The 22,098-nt window shown below is 40.3% G+C and overlaps 1 protein-coding gene across 2 annotated transcripts; it reads left to right on the top strand.

The window, feature by feature from the left end:
- Positions 1-8,385: 8,385 nt before the first annotated feature.
- Positions 8,386-19,982, top strand: zfpl1 (zinc finger protein-like 1). 2 transcript variants are annotated; one of them, XM_079507434.1, is made up of 8 exons: positions 8,386-8,559; positions 12,590-12,702; positions 12,860-12,971; positions 13,738-13,931; positions 14,260-14,338; positions 16,773-17,117; positions 17,411-17,534; positions 19,057-19,982. In XM_079507434.1, exons 2-8 carry the CDS (start codon positions 12,601-12,603, stop codon positions 19,238-19,240), a joined length of 1,140 nt encoding a protein of 379 aa, XP_079363560.1. In that variant the 5' UTR covers positions 8,386-8,559; positions 12,590-12,600; the 3' UTR covers positions 19,241-19,982. The 2 variants fall into 2 exon arrangements, with proteins under 2 accessions (XP_079363560.1, XP_079363559.1); XM_079507433.1 differs by having other exon boundaries at positions 16,737-17,117.
- The last annotated feature ends 2,116 nt before the right edge of the window (positions 19,983-22,098 follow it).

Below are 22,098 nucleotides of genomic sequence, written 5' to 3'. Positions count from 1 at the left end.
GGAGGGAGTTAAATGTCTAATTAAATGTTAAGTATGCAATGCATCTTAACGATCCCAGCACAAATGGCCTGGGTATGAGCAGAGGTGAGATAGCGGATGTAAAATATTCAGTTGTGTGTCGTGTCTCATTTCCATTTTGGTTCCATTTTTACACTTAAAAATTAACACTGATTTTATTATGTGGATAACAAGTGCATAAGGCACTGGAACAGCACAAATAGCATTATCTTAGTTTTCCATCCCACTTTTGTGAGATCTTGATATGCATCAACAAACAGACTGGTTATTACAAGAGTTTACTTCAAATGTTCTTATCTCATTGGCATCCGTCAGTCTCGAGAGACTATGGAGTAGTGCTCTGGATAGGGGTTCTTCTGCTTTTGGTCAGTGTGTCTGAGTAGACGAATGCGGTATTCGCAATCCCTTCCGCACTTCACACAGGGAAAGACTGATGCTGGTCTGTCTGGTTGGTTTTGGGCCTTATTCTTTCGCCCCAGTCTCTTGGCCACGGACTGCTGGGCGAGCATCTCTTCAAACTTGGAAGACCGTCACACTGGCATAGCATTTAGTTAGTCAATTTTACCAGTTTAGTTTTGAAGTCAAATTCATTCGGACAATATAGTCAGATGGTTTATGGACCTTTGTTATTGCAGCACTGACTCAAGTAACAAAAAACAAATAAATATATAATATAATAATAATAAATGTAATAATAATAATAATGATCTAAAATGGGTTTCATCCGTCTTGTGGCAACAATAGGATAATGAAACTGTTCAGGATCAACATGGTGAGACATGGTGAGAATGCAAAACAAACCTCAAACAAAGCCTCAGTGAATCATGCTGTTTATATGTGTATCTACCGTTTGAGAGCAGTTAAGCAACTTGATTTATTCTTTAGAGATTTTACACAATATTTCAATGCTCCTGTTTATTGGAGAAGAACCCCCCTCCACGCACGCACGCACGCACGCACGCACGCACGCACGCACGCACGCACGCACGCACGCACGCACGCACGCACGCACGCACGCACGCACGCACGCACGCACGCACGCACGCACGCACGCACGCACACACACACACACACACACACACACACACACACACACACAATGCTGGGAAGCCAGATATAGATGTACGGTAATATGGAACGGCAATTTTTCTTACTTGCATGTTCAATGTTTGAGGGGCCTCCGGGTATTACATAGTGCAGCAGAAGTTAAGCTTAGTGAGTTAGCCAGCTTTGTGAATTACCCCCTGGGTGGCTACATATGCAAATAGTGGTAATACAAGAAGAAATATACCTTTATCTCTGTATAAGCCAAAATGTATGATGAAATTGTTCCATAACCTCGGCTGAAAATGATCAGACTCTAGCTGTGTGGCATTACCACTTAATACCAATTGATGAATTCAGGCCATGTGTAAGTTGTGTCAGTTTTGACAAAGTGCAACAAACAACACTGGCTTCTCAAGAAGTAATGTCTTATATCACTGTCATTACACACTGACATCAACAACACAACAGTCAAAATGTCTCTGACGTTACAATATTAATGTTGTCAAAACGTGTTCCATCAGGAACACATTATTACTCCACTGGGCTCCTCTGCCTTTATATTTTACAATAATTGCAGAGAGACAAAGTGAACACAGCACTGCTGAATACTGATGGTTTGGAGATGGTTTCAACCAGCTTGCATACAGCTCCTGTTTGCAGGAGGACTGGGACGTTTAATTTGCCCATCATCTCCCTTGTCCATTTTTAATGATCCAGATTAGAATGTGATTCCATCCAGGGTCCAAAAAAACATGAAAAATACAAAGTCCCCCCCTACGTACATAATAGGAGCACAGTACCGGAGAGCACAAATGGACCGATGACGCTTTGTCTTCCACCTCTTTGAAATGGTTTCTAAAGGAAATGGTGCTCAACATTAGGACCACTACATCATCATTAACATCACACGCACCACACATGCAGGGCTCATAGATGTGACAGATTGCGATGCTTGCTGGGTCGGTTTAGCTTCCAGCCGACACACTTTTCAAACAGGCCTTTTATTTTAAAAACATCAGAACAAGGTTGCAGGCCGGCATTATCAGTTCTCTTTTGTATTCTGCTCCATATTTTCCATCTGCCTTTTTAGGAGATTACTGCTGTCAAATCACCTCATCACTATCTTTTTTGAGCTCTGTGTTGTATTGAAAAACATTTCTTTGTAAAAAGACAAACACAAAGAATGTTCCTCTTTATAGTCGAGAGGAATATTAGAGATGTGTAAAACATCCTAATAGCATAATGTGTGTGTGTGTGTGTGTGTGTGTGTGTGTGTGTGTGTGTGTGTGTGTGTGTGTGTGTGTGTGTGTGTGTGTGTGTGTGTGTGTGTCGGTGTGTGTGTGTCTGTGTGTGTGTGTGTGTGTGTGTGTGTGTGTGTGTGTGTGTGTGTGTGTGTGTGTGTGTGTGTGTGTGTGTGTGTGTGTGTGGACGGACAGACAGGGCAAGGATAGCATATGTTGGGATTTTCTTTGTACATTTTGAAACATACACATGAACAATGTTTTTGCTGTTTGTTTTCCTGTGTCCCTTCACAGATAAAGCCTGTAAAGGAAAGCTTAACAGCACCCTGGTTTCTTGTATAAGTATTGATTTCCAGTGGCCTCATGAGCAAATACTGAGTCATTTCCAAACACTGATAGATGCATTCACAAACCTGCTTTACAGAGCTGACAAAATCACAATGACACCACTAGCCTCTACCTCAATACATTTTAATGTTGGGTATTGCCATGGAAAGAAATGCAGCCAAACAAAATCAATACACAATCATTACCACATGGTTAAAAATGCATGCTACAGCCTAGCAAGATGTAGGCAAGGCAAGCAATGGACAGAACAAGAAGCAGCCTTTTGGTAAGGGGGGCCAGACACATGAGGCTCAACCTATTAATGAATCGCCACTGACCACGTGATTGTGACTTCCTGGAATCGAGGCCAACTCAAGAATTGTGTCAGATACTGTACTGTACACCCCATCTTCACTACAGCCATTTTCCTGGTGTATCTAAAAACACACAAAATGTATCTTTCAAAAAAGGGAAGAAGCTGGTGGATGTGTTGTATATATACCCTTAATGACGCTTGACCAAAGCACACAGCGTCGGCCATGAGTTCACACTGGATAGATAATTGCCACGCTTGCTTCCCAGAATAAAGCAGCTGATTGCACATAATGCATTGCTGTGATGCTGGGTGCATGACAGGGATTTGAACCCAGGTACGTTTGAGATTATGGCCTCTTGGAGCCAAAAAAACAGGCTCTGTTGGGATAGGGGCCAAACCACAGATGGCCCATGTCAGATGCTGGACACATCAAGGCAGGAGGTGCACCGGTCACAGTCAGTAAAGCATCTAGTCTGTCTGTCAGCTATGACTGGAGAAAACCTGGGAGCAGCACAGATTTAGAACTAGAATTACACCACCTTTAAACAGAAGTATAACATGGAATGAGCAGCAAAACCACTGCCCAGAATTAAAGAACCAGCACAAAACACTGTCCCTGGAATTGATTTGTTACAATTTATTTCACTATCAACATGTGTTTCATTCTAAAGACAATTATTTAAGCAGTAATCCATGTGATATATCGTGGTTATATCATGGCTATAGCTGTTCTTGGCACAATGCCAAGTGGAGTGCTAAATCCCTGAAGCCATGATATTATGAGATGAAGAATAATTATCTATTCCCATGTATCCAACTTTGTCTGCGTGCGTGTGCATGCAAGCATGCGCGCATGCAGAGCGGGTGTGTGTTTGAGACAAAGCCATGTAATAGCAAGCTGAAGTATTTGATCTGTACACATCACATGCATTGCAACAACTGACCTCTGTTTCTGTTTATTTTTTACATGAAAGAAAGCATATGGAAAACAATCTGAACAAATACACAGAAGCTTATGCAAGCCTTCAGGGAAGCACACAGTCATTTGTGGAGGAGTGACGTTTTATTTCCCCATTTCCTCTGCTGCTCCTAACAGTGGAGAGGACAGTCTTGACTGCTCCAGGCTACTGGCTCTTTCACAGGAATATGGAGTGCCTTATTAAATTGAAGCATAGGGAAAGGATGGAGGAGTCAAGAGGAGTCAGGCAGGGGGTGAAAGATTGTCACCGTGCTTCCGATCTATGTTGGGGGGGCAACACACACACACACACACACACACACACACACACACACACACACACACACACACACACACACACACACACACACACACACACACACACACACACACACACACACACACACACACACACACACACACACACACACACAGAGAGACCTACACAAAACCATATGGGTAAACGGACACACACAGACCTCTATAAACGCACGCCCATGCATTTCCCCGTATTGATTAGTAGAGAAAAGGGGTGAGGTCAGCAGGCATATGTCTGAATTTTCTTTCTCTCCGTCTCTTACACTCCATTTGTCTCTGTCTGATCCAATACTCTGCATCCACCATCAAGCGCCATGCCTCATCCATGTATCTGTGACACCCCATTCTCTCCCCCCCACACACGCTCCCTAGCTGTGGTTTCTTTTTTCGTCCATCTATTTGCCCTTCATTTGACATACATAAATCAATCAGCCAATCCAATTTCATTCTGAGTTAAGCCCAACAGATTTGCCTCTGAGCCTCTGTCTTAGAAAAGCAACAGAATCCACGTTGTAATTACATTCCAAATCATATGATGTGATTATGATCGTCAATTGAATTTTGGTTGAGTTTCAGATTTGCAATTAAAAACAGATGTAGACGAAGAGCATTTAATTGCTGGCAGAATAGTGATTTATGTCAAATTTAAGCATTTATTGGGCTCTTGTGGAAACCCGGGAGGATGGCCCCTACTTTCCATATTTCCACCCCTGGAATCTGATTGGTCATTCCACGCGCCAGACCGTTATGGCGAGCTGATAAATGTATTGTACTTTCACATTGCAAAAGGTTAATATGAGTTTCAATTGTTGGTGAGCATGAAGTTAAATGTCAATGGCTATAATTCAATTGTAAAGTAAACTGTCATTACACAATACACACTCACAGTTGGGTCAAATGTATTTACATAGCATATTCATCAAAGTAGTTTTCACCATAAAATGTATTACAATACACAGAGGACGCATACAGTAAATGTAATAAAGGGATAACCAATACAATAAAATAAAAACACTCCACTGTAACCATCAGGCTTCATGTGATTTTAATGACCTCCACAAGCAATGCTGCAAGTAAGCATTTGTATGTTTGTGACCACCAGACAGCAGTGCTCTGTATACAGTATAGGCTACCCATTTGTACACTCAGAGTTAAATGACCACACAATTGTCTTTGTATGATGAACCCGCACGCACGCACGCACGCACGCACGCACGCACGCACGCACGCACGCACGCACGCACGCACGCACACACACACACACACACACACACACACACACACACACACACACACACACACACACACACACACACAGGCCCATCATGCATGCAGATACACATGCAACTTTTCTGTGGTTTTCTGGGGTCCATCTTGATTTTCGGCACTCCTCTCTGATTTAGCACTGGCCCTCTTTAACTTCACAAACACATTCATTAGACAAGCCAGTACCTAAATCTCAACACTTTCTCTCACAGACAGAAGCTGTTGGCTGCTCAATACTGCCAGAATCAATCAATCAATGTCCCCTCTGCCCGACTCCCATCAGGCCTCTACCTAACAACCATTCTGGTTTCTGCTTCAGTTGCACTGTCCTCAGCTCAAGGACTGATCTCTCCCAGCTCCTGTACGATTTGTCTTCAGGTTTACCTTATGGCTGACAGCCAGCTGCCACAGATGTAGCTATCGTTGAATACCTGCTATTTACTGCACACCAACCAGGCTTAAAATGTCCTTTTCTTTCTTCTTTTTCTTTCTTTCTTTACAAAGGTTACAAAGAATAGTTTCCTGACTAGTTGGTAGAGAGACAATGTTTAAAAAGATATTGCATATTTTTTTTCTGCTTTGCAATAAACAAGAATTAAGACAGAAGAGTAGCCTATGCAATATTTGTGCAGGACCACTGGATACTTTCCACAATCCACATTACCAACTCCATTTTTATTTATGTCTTCTTTGTCATTGGTGAACACTGCATAATAAAAAATGGCATCATTTGATTCAATGCTTCAGACCTTGTTAATGTTACACCACAATTTACCCCCCTCCCACTTCTCTGGGCATTGCTATTCCTTCTCTCGCTTTGCTTTTCTCATTTGTCTCTCATTGCGCCTTTCTACAGGCAATTCAGCTGTGCAGTGAGCTGTGAAGGAAAAATACACTCTTCTTTCACTCTCTCACAAACACATCATGCATGCACACACATCCGCAGATATGCATATCATGAATAGACGGTCATTATTATGCATGCACAATCACACACATGCACACACAACAAAAAATGTTTGTCAGTTCCTAAAAGGCTACCCAAATGGGGCAAATGCCTTGTAATGGAGCATCCATTGCTGTGGAGCGCTGTTATGTTGGCTGATTGTGTGGCCTACAGGTTTCATAGACACCACTGATTGTCCAGGTTGTGTTGTGGATGCAATGATGCAAATTATGTTACATTGTCCTCTGTGTAAATACCAATGAGAGTGAACAGAGATTTCTAGATTCTAGATTTGTGATCACAGTCGTCCTACAAAAAGTCACGGACTAATGAGAACTAAATACTCAAAGCCACTGATTCCTATACATGCACACCCCATATATTTGATCATAATATAACGTTTTTAATATAACTGAGTAATTACATTTCTACCATCTGTTGACACTAGCGCAATCACAATTTCACACAAGGATGGTCTGCGTAGTACAAACGGAGACATTGGATAATACTTGATGGAGCTTCCTCTCTTGTCAAGGCCAACATCGATTGTGTTAGTTATTAAATGAGAATAGAAATGGACAATACTCAGGACATGCTGGACTGACTACACAGTCATATTCTCAGTGTTAATTTAACTCTGAGAGTTAAATGAACACTCAGGATATATCGCCCATCTGTCCTGGAAATGCCTTGCCACTGCGGTCCTGTACCTGAGCCAGCAGCAACTTCCAGCAAGACATAAACATGGCAAGCTGGCTGGCTGACTGGCTGGCTGGCTGGCTGGCTGGCTGCATGGCTGGCAGGCTCGTTGGCTGGCTGGCTGACTGGCTGGCTGGCTGGCTGCATGGCTGGTAGGCTGGCTGGCTGGCTGGCTGGCTGGCTGACTGACTGACTGACTGACTGATTGACTGGCAGCTGGCTGGCTGGCTGGACGGACGGACGGACGGACGGACGGACGGACGGACGGACGGACGGACGGACGGACGGACGGACGGACGGACAGACAGTGAACTTGTTCCTCTTGGGTGTGTACTGTATACGTTTGAGGAATGTGGGCCTACTGAGAACTAATATTATACACAATGTGAAAGTGCAGGTTAAGTGCTTGTAAAGTGCTTCATAGAACAAGGTCAATGTTAAGAATTAAAAATATGTTACTGTAAGCACAGAGAATACTTCTTAGTTCTTATCAATGGGGAGGAGTCCTGAGAGCCTCCCACAGAGAGAAACGGTATTCAATTCTAATGTTATTTTTGAGAGGCCAAGATAGGCCTTGCAGAATAAAATAAAATAAAATAAAATAAAATAAAATAAAATAAAATAAAATAAAATAAAATAAAATAAAATAAAATAAAATAAAATAAAATAAAATAAAATAAAATGAAATGAAATGAAATGAAATGAAATGAAATGAAATTAAATTAAATGAAATTAAATGAAATGAAATTAAATTAAATTAAATTAAATTAAATTAAATTAAATTAAATTAAATTAAATTAAATTAAATTAAATTAAATTAAATTAAATTAAATTAAATTAAATAAAATCGCAACACATTGTGAGCTTGTAGATTTGCTATTTTCAGCATACAAATTTGTATAGACAAAAAATATCTGTCTATACGACGCCATCAAGGCACCACCAAAATACATTTTAGTACCACCAAAATACATTTTAGTCCACAAAACTCCAAAATCACAACTGTAGTTAGTCAACTAAAATCTTTTGATATTTAGTCGACTACAACTAGACTAACAATAAAACATTTCAGATGACTAAAATATGACTAAAACTAAAATAATTTTTTTGTCAAAAGACCATGACTAAAACTATATCGAAATTCACTGTCAAAGTCAACAGTCTCTCGTCTCTAAAGTGCAAACAAGTTGCATTCCGGTACATTAGGTGGCGGTAGGTGCCTTTATGATCAAAAAGAAGAAACGGCGAAGAAGACGCATAGCGGAAGAGACGTGGCATATATAAACATACAGTGAAGTTTACTGTGCAACATCCATCTCGTTGGCAGTTTTAAAAGACACATTTCATAAAGACAACGAAGCATAAATGCCCCTTCGTCAACTCACCTGAAACGGAGGACAATTGTATAAACTTGGCCTGACAGGTAACGTTATATACAACACAATAATGAATTAGTTGTCTCGGAACAGCTAGCTGTAGTTGCTAAGCTAACGTTAGCTCAGACAAATGTCAACCTTGTCAAGAAGATATGTCATGTCTATAACATTAATAGCAAAAATATATTATATTGGTGCGATTTATGCTATTATAGATACGAGTATTACTTCAAGCTGATGTTATCGATATGGACCTAATGGAAGTAGTATTAATTCATTCTGATGACATAACCACTTTTAACTTTAAACACTATATCTTTTGGGCCTGTCAAAATACCCCAAATTAAGCAAAATAGCTTATCTACAAGCTCATACTGCATTGTGAGCTTTAGTAGATAGATAGGCTATTTTTAGGGTTTAAGTGGTTATGTATGAAATGAATTCTGTCCAACATGATGTGGTGAGAGGAGAAACATTATATATTATAATATGTATCAAACAGACAAACAATGCATATAATAATAGTGCACAACTGTACACAAGTATACTGTATATAATCGAATACACACCAACAGGTCAGGCATGTGACAGTGAGTTCCATGTAAGCAAGCAGAATAAAACAGTAAAACACCACCAGTAACTTAACAATATCACATCTATTACACATGACATGACACACCTATAAGCAGACGGGTCATTTTCTTATTATGCACATATTGTTTGATTAATCTATTAAATGAATGAATACACCTTCTTATTATGATACGACACAATAAAGCTTTTTTCAAAGTAGTACTGCTTAATTTCCAAAAGGTGTAAAATGCAGACTTGCAAAGAAAAAGATTGCAAGGCACCCCGTCTTTGGTGAAACAAAATATAAAATGATTTATTTATGATCAAGGTTTTATGATTTGAATACCAGTAGTCTGGGAATCGGTATTGCCTTGGTGATTTCACCACATTAGTCACTGCACTACTAGGCTATTATGTGGTGTTGACATACACAGAAAATACTATTGCGTATCCAAATCCGCTGATTGGATATGAATGGATGTACCGGTATGAAGACATAAACAAACTAAACAAGCACTGCATGTATCAGAAAACAATCATGTGTGTATCTCATAATAAGAAGAAATGTGTATGGTTTGGAGTTTCTTAGTCAAAAATTGTGCTAAAATACTGAAAGTCATTGCACAAGACCAGTCATATGGCCATTTGCACAAAAAAACCCTGATGAAGCTGGAGACTATTTTCAACCCACAGTATCCAATCCATGCAGATTTTTTAACAGTAAATTAACATCACATTTTGCAATTAAATTACCAGTTAACTACTTAAACCTTTACATCATATAGCATAGAAATTGCAGATTGTTCACAAAACACTATTGTTCACCTATTATGATGCTAGAGTTCAAGTAATTAAGTTGCATTAATGCACAGCTGTATGTATGCACAGCTGCTGCATACATCTGAACGATTCAAAATTATTTACTTATTAAGTTACTGTATTTATTGAGGCAGCAGCAGCAGCATAGCTGTAGAAACTAAAGCATATGAAGAGAAATGAGTTGACATAAAATGTGCTTTTTTTTCTTTTTTAGTTCCGCTTGTTACTCAGAAGTGCACAACAGTGTATGTGCACATTATTAATCACACTTTTATGAGTTAATCCCAGCCACTTGATGCATGTTTATTATCATGGTTACTGCAGCATCCAATTTGTCAGATGAGCTGCTGAGCTTAGCAAACTACATCACTTGAGGTCGCCCCAGAATTATATGAGAAAATATTGAGGCTAAAGTGGATCACACATTCCTGGGGAAATGCCAGACAAAATGGAAATTAAATGATGATGCAATCATCTGATCTCTGTGGCTCTGTTAAGCTTAGAAAGACTAATACATGATCAAAGACTAGCTTAGAAAGACAAACATGATCAAAGGTTATCTTGCATTGTATTTGTAGTAGATCAATTGGGATTTGCCAACAACATGTATGACGTCTTGCAATACTTTGGCTTTGTGAAATGACAACAGTTCAGACAAAGCCTGGTAAAATTTTTCTGATCTGGCAAGCAACTACTCAAAGCACTTCACATTCACAACATGCCCCACACATACCATTCACATGCCGTTCGCACTTACTTGTAGCCTGGTAAACCGTCCTCCCGGTCGCAGAATTCAATTTAATTTTCATTCAGCAGTCAATTCTTTTTTCCCGCAACCAGTGTGGTTTACCAGGCTAACTTGAAATGGGTCTGCCACCTTCTGCAAACAGGAACTACAGTATGAGTCCTGGAAAGAATGTCTGGTTCCCAGGTTGCTCTTCTATACCTCCTGAGCCACTTCTGGTTGCCTATTGTGATCAAATACCCCTCTGTTTCTCTTAACTGAGCTATTTGAAGCTTATTCCTTTCAATTCAAATAATTATTTCAGGATATTCTGTCATTCATGAAGATTGCCTTTAATATACAGTTTTCAAGGCCTACTAGATAATGTGCATGCTTTCTGACTGAAGTCCTGTATAATGCTTGACAATTGTGACGTCCGTCACAATGAAATATTGATACCATTGCATTTGCAATAATGCATCCACCATTTCCCCTGAAAACCGTTCATTCATATTAAAATATATATATTCTTATAATAATATCCAAAATCTGTCTGGTTTGCAGCGGAAGAAAACTAAAACGTTCTGAAAAATGATTGCTTAATCTATAAAGTCATTCCATTGTAGCTAGAAGTTATATCTCTAGTGGTATTTTAAGCAGACTGTTGTTTTAATTAGTATCACTGTCACAGGTGTTTCAGTATAACTCAGAACTGTCTGTACCACACTGAACATTAGGAGATTAGGAAAAAACGTAATAGCCAAGCATGGTCAATGTAAAAGTTACAATACTATCTCAAAAGAGCTTGATGTTCCTGTGACTATACTGTTGACTATATTATTAAGAAATTGAAGGGCCATGGGACTATAAAAAAAGGCCAAAGATTGCACGGAAAGATTTTTCAAATGGTGGAGAAAGAAACAGGGAAACTTAAAAACAGATCCAAGCTGATCGCCAAGCTCACGGTACAGCAGTACTTTCAAGTGGTGGCAGTTGCCATCTGAATGACAATCATGTCCTTAGAAGACCCAGGAAGATTGGTTCTTCTAAAAGAGAGAGACAAAAAACCCTGATTGGAAATCATTGGACGAAATGCATGCTGACAGTCCATTGTCCTTCTGGGAGACTATACTTTGGACAAATGAATCACAATTAGAACTTTTTGGTAATTCTATTTCTATACTAAATGAAGCTTTCAAAGAAACAAACACTGCTTCCCGTGAAACGTGCTCTGATGTTTTGGGGTTGCTTTGATGCCAGCCTGGGTGCCTTGAATCTGAGCAAAACTTATAGGCAGCCCAGTGTTTGAAATTATTTGTCGAGTTTGATAACAACTCAAAACATGTCATGGACTCACCAAGAATTGATGAGAATAACACATTGGACTGTTCTGAAGTGGTCTGTTTGAGTCCTGATATATGAATCCCATTGAACATCTTAGGAAAGAGCTACAACTTGCAGTTGGGAGACAGAACTCATCAAACCTGAAGTGTCGGCCAAACTAGTGGACAATTTGTAGAAATCTAGTAACAAACAGAGAGTGTCTGGTTTGCACTTTGCAGTTATTGCCTCCAAAGTCTGTACTACGAAATATTAAGAGCACCAATATTACATTTTAGTCAATGCCATTTATTTACTTATATATTATATTATTTTCAATGTTGGGTTGTAAAATGAAAGTATGTGTTCTATTCAGTGAAATACGGATACCATAAACTTGTGTCAGTTTCAACTTAAGCAACCAATAAAGTTTATTTTTTTAGGTGGATGGCTAAGGATGGGTACAAAATACTTTCGTCCATGTGTCTACAAAGAACATTGTGGCTTTTGAATTGAATGGTACTTTGCTGAAACTGCAAGGTGCTGAAAAAGCTCTGACCAAGCACACTGACATTGTTTGAGATGCTCTTGAATTCTGCTTTTATAAACCTTTAAATTGATTGTGTTTCTTTTCCATACAGTACACCTGGCTATGGGTCTCTGTAAGTGCCCCAAGAGGAAGGTCACCAATTTGTTCTGTTTTGAACATCGCGTGAACGTGTGTGAGCACTGTCTCGTCTCAAACCATAACAAGGTTAGTAGTGCATCTACCAAATGTAATATAATACTCCCTGTCCCTATCCTCCTTTTCTTGAAAACGACAAAAACAAGCTACAACAAAGTTGATTCAGATGCAGATTTTAATAAGATATTTGATATATATTTACCCTCCCCCCGTTTCATCCTTATAGTGTATTGTGCAGTCATATTTGCAATGGCTTCAGGACAGTGATTACAACCCTAACTGCAGTCTGTGCAATAATCTACTCTCTGCTGATGAAACGGTCAGATTGGTCTGCTATGGTAAGTTTGCCAACATTCCGGTGTGAAAGTTCTAGTGAATCCTTGTTTATGCCTGCTACACCAATCTAAAGTTCTAGTGAATCCTTGTTTATGCCTGCTACACCAATCTTCAGTTCTAGTGAATCCTTGTTTATGCCTGCTACACCAATCTTCAAAGTTCTAGTGAATCCTTGTTTATGCCTGCTACACCAATCTTCAAAGTTCTAGTGAATCCTTGTTTATGCCTGCTACACCAATCTTCAGTTCTAGTGAATCCTTGTTTATGCCTGCTACACCAATCTTCAGTTCTAGTGAATCCTTGTTTATGCCTGCTACACCAATCTACACTAGTTCTAGTGAATCCTTGTTTATGCCTGCTACACCAATCTTCAAACACTAGCCATGCATTGTTATTTTGACATGACACATCCCTTACTCCTTACCCCTGCCTGTGAGCCTTTATACATTTTTTCAATTGTTTCAATGTTGCTACAATAAAGTGCAACTATAGAATAACCTTCAAACCATCATCAATAATGCAGGCGTCGGAGACATCGTCTACCAGAACTGGATTTTTTTGGGGGGGATTTACACTCATAGCAAGAGCTTTAGTTTTAGTTTACAGTGTACAGTACACACTCTTGGGTTTTAAAAGACAATGTGCACACACACAAAACCCCAACTGTTTATTCACATGAAAGACCTTTCCAGACAGTGTTGCATTTACTATTTGTTTAGTATAGTATGCCTCCCCCCCCACACTGTTTATTTTTTATATCTTCTCCAGATGTATTCCACTGGTCCTGTCTTAATGACCTGGCAGCCCGTTTGCCACTGCACACTGCTCCGGCGGGATATCAGTGTCCCAGTTGCCAGGGCCCGTTGTTCCCTCCCTCCAACCTGGCGAGCCCAGTGGCTGACATGTTGAAGGAACAGCTGTCCTCAGTCAACTGGGCCAGAGCAGGCTTGGGACTGCCTCTGGTAAGGGCTTGTATATTGAATTAAACTTTTATTGTCGGCTCAACTCAACGTTAGTGTGTACACTGTACAGTAAATCACAGACCCCCCCCCCCCCCCCCCACACACAAACACACACACACTAATCAATTCAACTTTTTGGTCAATTCCCTTAGTACATAAGTGCACTTAAGTGCACAGCACTTTTAGCTACATATGTTGTACAGTATGAAAGTAATCTTATTCTAGAGGTATGATTTTGAATGGCACCTACAGAAGCATTCCTTGAACGTTTATTTATGCGTGTACTCTTACCCTAAATGTGTAAATGCTTCTTGATGACTGCTGACAGATTGAAGAGCCAATAGAGGTTCTTGAAGAGAGCACCCCAAGTGATGCCGCTGACTTTTCGGATTGGTCCACATTTGACGGTGAGTAATTGCTGTATGTACAACCAAAAGAGAGCAAAATGTATTGAAATTACAATATTTTATCCTTAAAGGGACACTTCACCCTTTTTGCCAAAAAATATATATCAATGACGTTTATAAGATTTAGAACACTTCCCTGGCATTATTTTCTGTGTAATCTCTGGGTTTAGATATTTTAGATTAACGGGTGGCTCTGACGTCAGAGACACTCTTCCGTATTGCTACCGGACTACATTGTCTCCTCACACTGCAGCTATAGACCAGCCCCACGGACACTGTTCCACCCACCTACAACCTTCGTTGACTCCACCCCCACATGCGCATTTGTTATTGTGTTTGTGTCATGTTGCCGTCCAGAGCAGCACCAGAGTATACAGAAAAAAACAACTCAGAGGAGACGCGCTGTGTAGTGTTGCCACGAATCCCCCCCCCCCCCCCCCCCCAGGGCTGCCGAAACAATGTGTACCAGTAACTTCACAATTACAACGCAGCTTTGGACGCACATATAGACAGATGTCTGGAAACAGACGAAATGTTTTTATAATCGTCATGGGGGCCCGATCCGATTATTTTCGTTTCACACTAAACCCAAGCGTTTAGGTTCTAAACACTTACTTGTAACACTTTTTAAACGTGTCACAGTGTTAAGATTATAAACAGAAGAGCATGTTTAAATGCCATGATTGCAGGCTAGTCCTGTCCGCCTCGGCAGGTTCTGTAGAACTGTCGCTGGGACGGCGGAAGGTTTCAACGGCAGGCTGGCATCGCTGTTGCCAGCCAGGGTGTAGCCAGCCTAAATGCATGCATACAGTACTGTATTACTGTGTCCTTTTCCATTGTAAGATGCAACCAATGTTATTTGTCAAGTGTTCCCAACCGTCCCGTAAAATACGCGATCGTACCGTATTTGGCAACTAAAAGACCTGTCCCGTAATGAACCGATACGGGACGCACTTAATCCCGTATTTTGGGCTCGCTCCCATGCAGTAATAAGAAGGGGCAGCCGACTGAGCCATAGGAACAGGAAAGCAAGACACTGAAACCTGGTGTCTGGAAGGGCGCCAGGCTCAGCTCATTGGTCAGTACTCTTCATAGGCATGCAGCAGAGCCAATCACTATGCAGTATCGTATCTTAGCAACTATTTCACCACGCTCCGGTCCACAACATTGAAAAAACAAATGGATGCTGTTGACAGCCAAAAATCTTAAATACCTCAGAGTCAGAAAGTTCTAGTAGTGAGATAGAACTAAAAAAGAAGAAAAACTAAGTGCAGAGCTGAGTGGGAAAAAGATTCGGTGGATTTTTATGAAACAAAAGCTTTGCAGTTTGAAAGTGGATATTCAAGCTTTCCCTACAGCTGCAATGTTGGTGAGTTTAATGTTGTTTAATACAAGCAGATGCAAATGGGATGAATGGGGAGTTAATGGATGGTTTATTATGGCAAGTCACTTCATATCATTATAATAAATCTAGAGTTGGGGGGGGAGGGATTCGTGGCAACATAGCGCGTCTCTCTGGTGCTGCTCTGCTGACGACGGCGACATGACACAAACACAATAACAAATGCGCATGTGGGGGTGCGGTCAACGAAGGTTGTAGGTGGAACAAATCGCAGTGTCCGTGACGGCTGTGTTTTGGGGCTGGTCTAGCTGCATTGTGAGGAGACAACTGTAGTCCGGTAGCAATACGGAAGAGTGTCTCTGACGTCAGAGCCACCCGTTAATCTAAAATATCTAAACCCAGAGATTACACAAAAAATAACGCCAGGAAAGTGTTCTAAATCTTATAAACGTCATTGATATATATTTTTTGGCAAGAAGGGTGAAGTGTCCCTTTAATAGTAATTACTTACAAGTTACAACCAGTGGTGTAATGGTGATCTTTTTTCGGTGCCACGGAATGTGGCGCGCGCACATGCCTGCCTACATGTGTGCAATCGTGGCATCAGCACAGAACAGCTGATCGCCTAGGGGGGGGGAAGGGGGGGGGGGGGGGGGAGCGGGGGTACTCTGCACTGGGTACATGGTGGTTGGTGCGTCTTGGAAAGTCTTGTGACCCGAGGTTAGCTGCGTCTTCTAGCGTGCACGCACGTGCATTGTTCTGTTCTGTACCTGCGTGTGCACGTCACAATAATTTTTGTACCACGGTGTGGTACTGCGTTCTACGAGCATGACACCACTGCATACAACCACTTAAACCCACACGTTGCTGTGAAACAAATAGTGATGTGATCTACAAGCTCACTTTTAGATCTGTTATTTTTGCTGAACGTTCACTTTTGGCATGATATACCAAGAATAGGGACGCTAGGGTTCATGTCAATTATAATGCATAATTAATAAATACTGTGTTCAATATTATCACACTTACTCTCATGCCACTTTGATTCCAATGCAGCACCAAGAGAAAACTCCTACCTTGGTTCCAATGCAGCACCAAGAGAAAACTCCTACCTTGATTCCAATGCCGCACCAAGAGAAAATGCCTACTTTGATTCCAATGCAGCAGAACGAGAAAACGCCTACTTTGATTCCAACGCAGCTGCGAGGGAAAACGCTTACTTTGATTCCAACGCAGCTGCGCAAGAAACAAGTGAGGTCTACACCATGGACACATACAGCTCCAATGCCATGGCAGCCCCGGCGTCCATTCCACCCCCAGCACAGGAAGACCATGGAGGTCTCCATCTCAATGTTGAGGCTCCCATTATGCAGGAACACTCTGTGATAAACTTCAATCCTGCCCCACCACCCTGTGACACAATCACAATGCATTCAGGTACGGGATTGGAAAGTTCTCACTATTGTTTTCCTAATTGCTTTTTAACTCTAGTTTCATTTACTGTGTTCTGACTTCTGTTTTTTAATTCAACGTTAAGATATTTGAAGTCATTACCCAGTTTAAAGTGTAAAGACCAAATGAAGATATTTCTTCCTATTTTTAGTTTTCCTTATCAAACACAACAGCAAAATGTGGTCAAATAAGATGATCATGGTAAATGTATCTTATCAATAGGATATTGATCAAATATGCTATTAATTATTTTAATAATTATAACAATGTTTTCCCAGCATCATCTCCAAGAAAGGTGTATGACACTCGGGACGTCGGTCACAGCGCTGTCACACAGATCGACTTTGATGATGACAAGTACCGACGAAGGCCTACTCTGAGCTGGTTTGCTCAAATCCTGAAGTGAGTGATTATCTTTAGTCATATTAATTCTCCATTCCAATAGAGCGTCGCAGTCCCGCCCCCTACCAGGGCCCAGGAAATGATTCTCCGTTCATTTTCCTCATAGACATTTCAAAAAGTATTTATTTAAAGAACTTTTAAGCCTCGAACAAAGCCAACAAAGACAAAGCCAACAAAGACAAATCATGACAACAATTTTTTTTCTTCAGGCCGAACAAATGAAAGGAAGGTTACAACACTTTTTTGGTTGTTTTTTCTTCTTTGTAATTATTTGTTTGGTCCAAAATATTGTGTTTGTTGTCTTGATTTTTCACAACTCGAGTTGACTTTGTACAACGCTTATAAGGTCTTTAAATAAATACGTTTTGAAATGTCTATGGGAAAAATGCATTGGGAATTATTTTCTGGGCCTGGTGTCGTCATGAAAGGGGGCGGGACTGCGACGCTCTATACCTTGTAACAAAATGATGAATACAAGTTAGTCATTTACAAAACACATACAATAAAAAACATTACTGTAATGCAGTTATATTTAGGCAGTACCTTGTTGATGACGTTTTTTTGGCAGTTCTTGCACCTCCAAGATGTTCTAACTAGCCGAACATCTGATCGGTCAGACAACATAATAATAATATTTTATTTATATAGCACCTTTCAAAATAAAGCTACAAAGTGCTTCACACACAGAGAATCAAAACACACCACACAACAAGAAATCGAGCAAAAAAACATAACACGGCAAATGCAGTAGGACATAATAGGTTAAAACATTTGGGGAATAAAGGTAGCTTTATAAAAGTGAGTTTTCAGGATGGATTTTAACTGTGGCACAGACTCTGCGGGCCTGATCTCCACAAGGAGGGCATTCCAGAGAGTTGGCGCTCTGAATGAAAAAGCAAAATTTCCCTTTTTTAGTCAGGAATTTGGGATGGTACATAGTCATACTGTATGGCTGAAATAGGTCTGAGATATAGGATGGGGCCAGACCAGAGATGGCCTTATGTAATTAATAAAATTTGATTTATATTGTTTAATTTCCGCAATATGGGCAGTTGTGAAGAAAGGTTGGCTGCGAATAGTTCCTCTCTGAGTGGCTATAAACACAACCAGATGGTGATTAATTAATGGAGAGAGATAGTAATTTTTTCTACTGTGCCTGTCGCCAGAAATGGTGAAATCTCCGGACAAATTATGTCAAATCACGATGGAGGTCGATGTAAACAAACGATCCGTGGTAAAACCGCTCTAGCCGAGCCATCGCTGCTGTGGCTCAACTAGAGTGAGCCACAGTGTTGCTTGGCAGACTATTGAGATGGCAAGGTCTAGTGTTCAGAATTCAGGCCTGTTCAACATAATTTGGACTGGAGTATGCTGCAGCCTTTAATTTATTTAATTTATTTATATTTTTAATTTCATATTTTCATTGACTTTTGTACTTACTACTTAATTGCATAATTGCTTCTTGTATCAACTTATTGGCTACTCGAGCTTCATCTCATCATGTCTCGTCTTCATTTTTCAGAAACCGAACAGGAAAGAGGTCCTCTCTGACACTGAAACAACGGATCTTCATGCTCCTTCTGGTCGGAGTTATTGGATTCTTTACGCTCATCATTATCATGGCTAAACTGGGACGTGCCTCGTCTGACTCGGACCCCAATTTAGATCCTCTCCTTAACCCCAATATCCGCATGGGGAAGAACTGAATAACCATTTTGTTGCTTTTTCACGTGTGCGTGTGTTACACAGCCTTGGCCTGTGTAGAATCAGCTGAAATGAGACTTTTTCTATTACATGATGGGACCAGCAGAGGGAGCCATCACCCCAACTTGAATATAGCCGAGAACACAATGCACCTTAGACTGGACAGAGCCTGGGGTCATTCATTCCAATCTGGCAATAGGTGGTTGCATGGGACCCTTGTGCACAGCAAGCAGAAGGAAATCTCCTAGCAGATTGGCAATTAGGATCGTAGCAGTGCTGCCTGCAAGTCGGACAATTCATTTGTGTCTGTGACTACATAACTTCACGGAAAGCAATAATTGTTCTGAATTGTGTATTCATTTTTGCAAAGGCTGACTAACTGTCGTTGGATTGAAAATGTGGGTGACGTGGGTGCATTTTCTGACTGTCAAATAATTATTACTTTCTAAGTAACAAAAAATATATTTATCTGAGGTTTATCTATGGTAACAAAAAACAAAACTGCTGATTTACTGAAGAAATTTCTGCTGAACTGTCAGTTGTGTATCATTCTATCCATTTTTTCAGGATTTTTGTAGGGATTATCACACTTTTACACTCTTACTGAGTGTTTGCATTACTTCAGAAATTCTAACTTCTATAATATATACAGTGCATTGCTAACGGTTCCCATACATACTGTATGTAATATTTCCTCCTTTCTCCCCCAAACTGTTAATTAAATACAGAATCTACACATTTAAATGTTTTCACTGTTATTAGTGATGCTGGAAAAGAGGATCCACCTGCTGGGTGCAGTAAAAAGAAATGGCGGCTTTACAAACCAGGTGAGTGCATGCTGATGAATGTATTAAACCAAATGTCGTCTAGCTAGGATCAGCTGGTTTTGTACATTTCACCAGTTTAGACACCACCACCAGGGTTCTCTGGAGGTCATCCCTATGTTCCACAGCTTTATTGTACCTCTGAAACTGATCACAGATGGACTTTATTGTATTTTTTAAAATATACGGTATGTAATATAATCAGGCAAAGAACACATTTGTATTTACAATGGCAGCGTGGCAAAAGGCCTCTTGAGATAAAATTGTCCAATTTTAGTGTGTTTTTCGTAGAATGATCCAGTCTTTGGCTGCAGCAATCCAGAAGGACAACAGACCTAATGTGGTATTTGTTTTGGAATCCTTAAACAGAATATGTTGAGCAGAACGGGTGACCTTTAGCAATGCTTTGCCTCACAATCATAGTTGCATTCATGCCTGGCAGCTCTCCAATATAATCACACTCTTCAAGCTGCTCCAGACCAGTGAAGTAACTCAAAGTTAATTGCTTTGCTCAAAAGCACATCAGTGGTTGCTTTCTAGGGGAAGCCCAAATATTCCCAACTGGTATGGCAAATTGAACCAGTAACCTTGCTGTCAAACCCTGCCGGTTTATTTTATGAATGCACTAGTGTGTTTTGCTTCAATGGACTGTCGATTATCTTTCCTCCCGGGCGGTCATGTCAGTGCAGTTGAAATTGATTATGAATTGGCCTGAGCTGTGGCCTATCTCATTGATTCAGGGAAAGCTGCCGTGGGCAACGACAATAGGTGATTACAACATTAATGAGAGACAGATGTCTTTGTCACAAATCTGTATTGTCTTATTTGTATATAACCTCAGAGTTTATTAAATGGCCTCTAAAGCATGCTTCTTCATGGGTGTAATTGTCTTTGTTATTCTACTGGAATGCAGTGCAGTTGAAATGGAATCCTCACTTTTGTGAGTTATTGGTTTGATCACCGCACTGACATAATAGGGACAGCCATGTCAATAACGGAAAACGAAAGGGATAATTTTCTGGTCGGTGGTGGTGGGGTCTTTTTTACAGCTTCACCCAGTAGACGGCTATTCAAATGAGGCCACGGGCAGAGCTGTTAGGGGTTAAGTTACTGAGGGACTCTTCTACATGTTGCCTGGGTGAGCTGAGGCTCAAAACCAGTGACCTTCTACATGTAACTCCCAGACTCTACCTACAGATCTACTTCCAACCCCAAACCATCTGCATTCTACATCTGGTGTGTAATATAAAAAATTTAGCTGTCAGCTGTTTTAGCTAATAGCTTCATGGCTCTATTCACTGGGATATAACCACATTTTGACTGAGCAGATATTGGTTGAGTTGAATAATTGATGCAGAAAATTGCAAAATGGAAAATGGCTCCAGCTGGTATTGGAGAAATACAAGATGATATACAATATACCGGTAGTCTGTAATGACTGCCATACATGCTTTTGAATCAAAGTAGAAGTTGATATTCTGCTGCAGTAAATAAATACAATGTCAAAATAGGTGTTTTTTTCTCTTCTTTTTACTTACAGTAAGTAAAAGTAACAATAGTACAATATAAAAATAAAAACATTCAAACCTCAATAATAGCCAAGAATCTAATATTTGCCTCTGAGATGATATGGAGTAGAAGTAGGCTATAAAGTAAAGTCCTGCCTCAAAGTATAGTAGCCTACTTGAGTAAATGTACTTACTTTCCACCACTATATTTCCATAACAGCTGTGTGGCCAATAATAACACAGAGTATTGATGATGTGTTTAGCATGTGCATCCCAGTTAAAACAGGATCAACAGAGGAAGAGGAAGGGCGTCATCGATCTCCTCCTGGTACAAAACATCATCGAGCACCTTGCGTTATTTCAATGCCTTCTGTGACAGAGTTCAGCACTGGTGTTGGCATTACGGTCATTTCATTAAAAGAAATATATGGGCTAATTCCTGACATCTGTGTGCACAGCTACCCTTCAACTGCTGGTATGTATATAATTATTTGGAAAAACAACAGTTAATAGTTAAGACGCTGCTAG

The sequence above is a fragment of the Electrona antarctica genome (genome assembly GCF_951216825.1).
Source record: "Electrona antarctica genome assembly, chromosome: 8".
Classification (NCBI taxonomy): Eukaryota; Metazoa; Chordata; class Actinopteri; order Myctophiformes; family Myctophidae; genus Electrona; species Electrona antarctica.
This window is presented reverse-complemented; position numbering and strand designations above follow the sequence as displayed.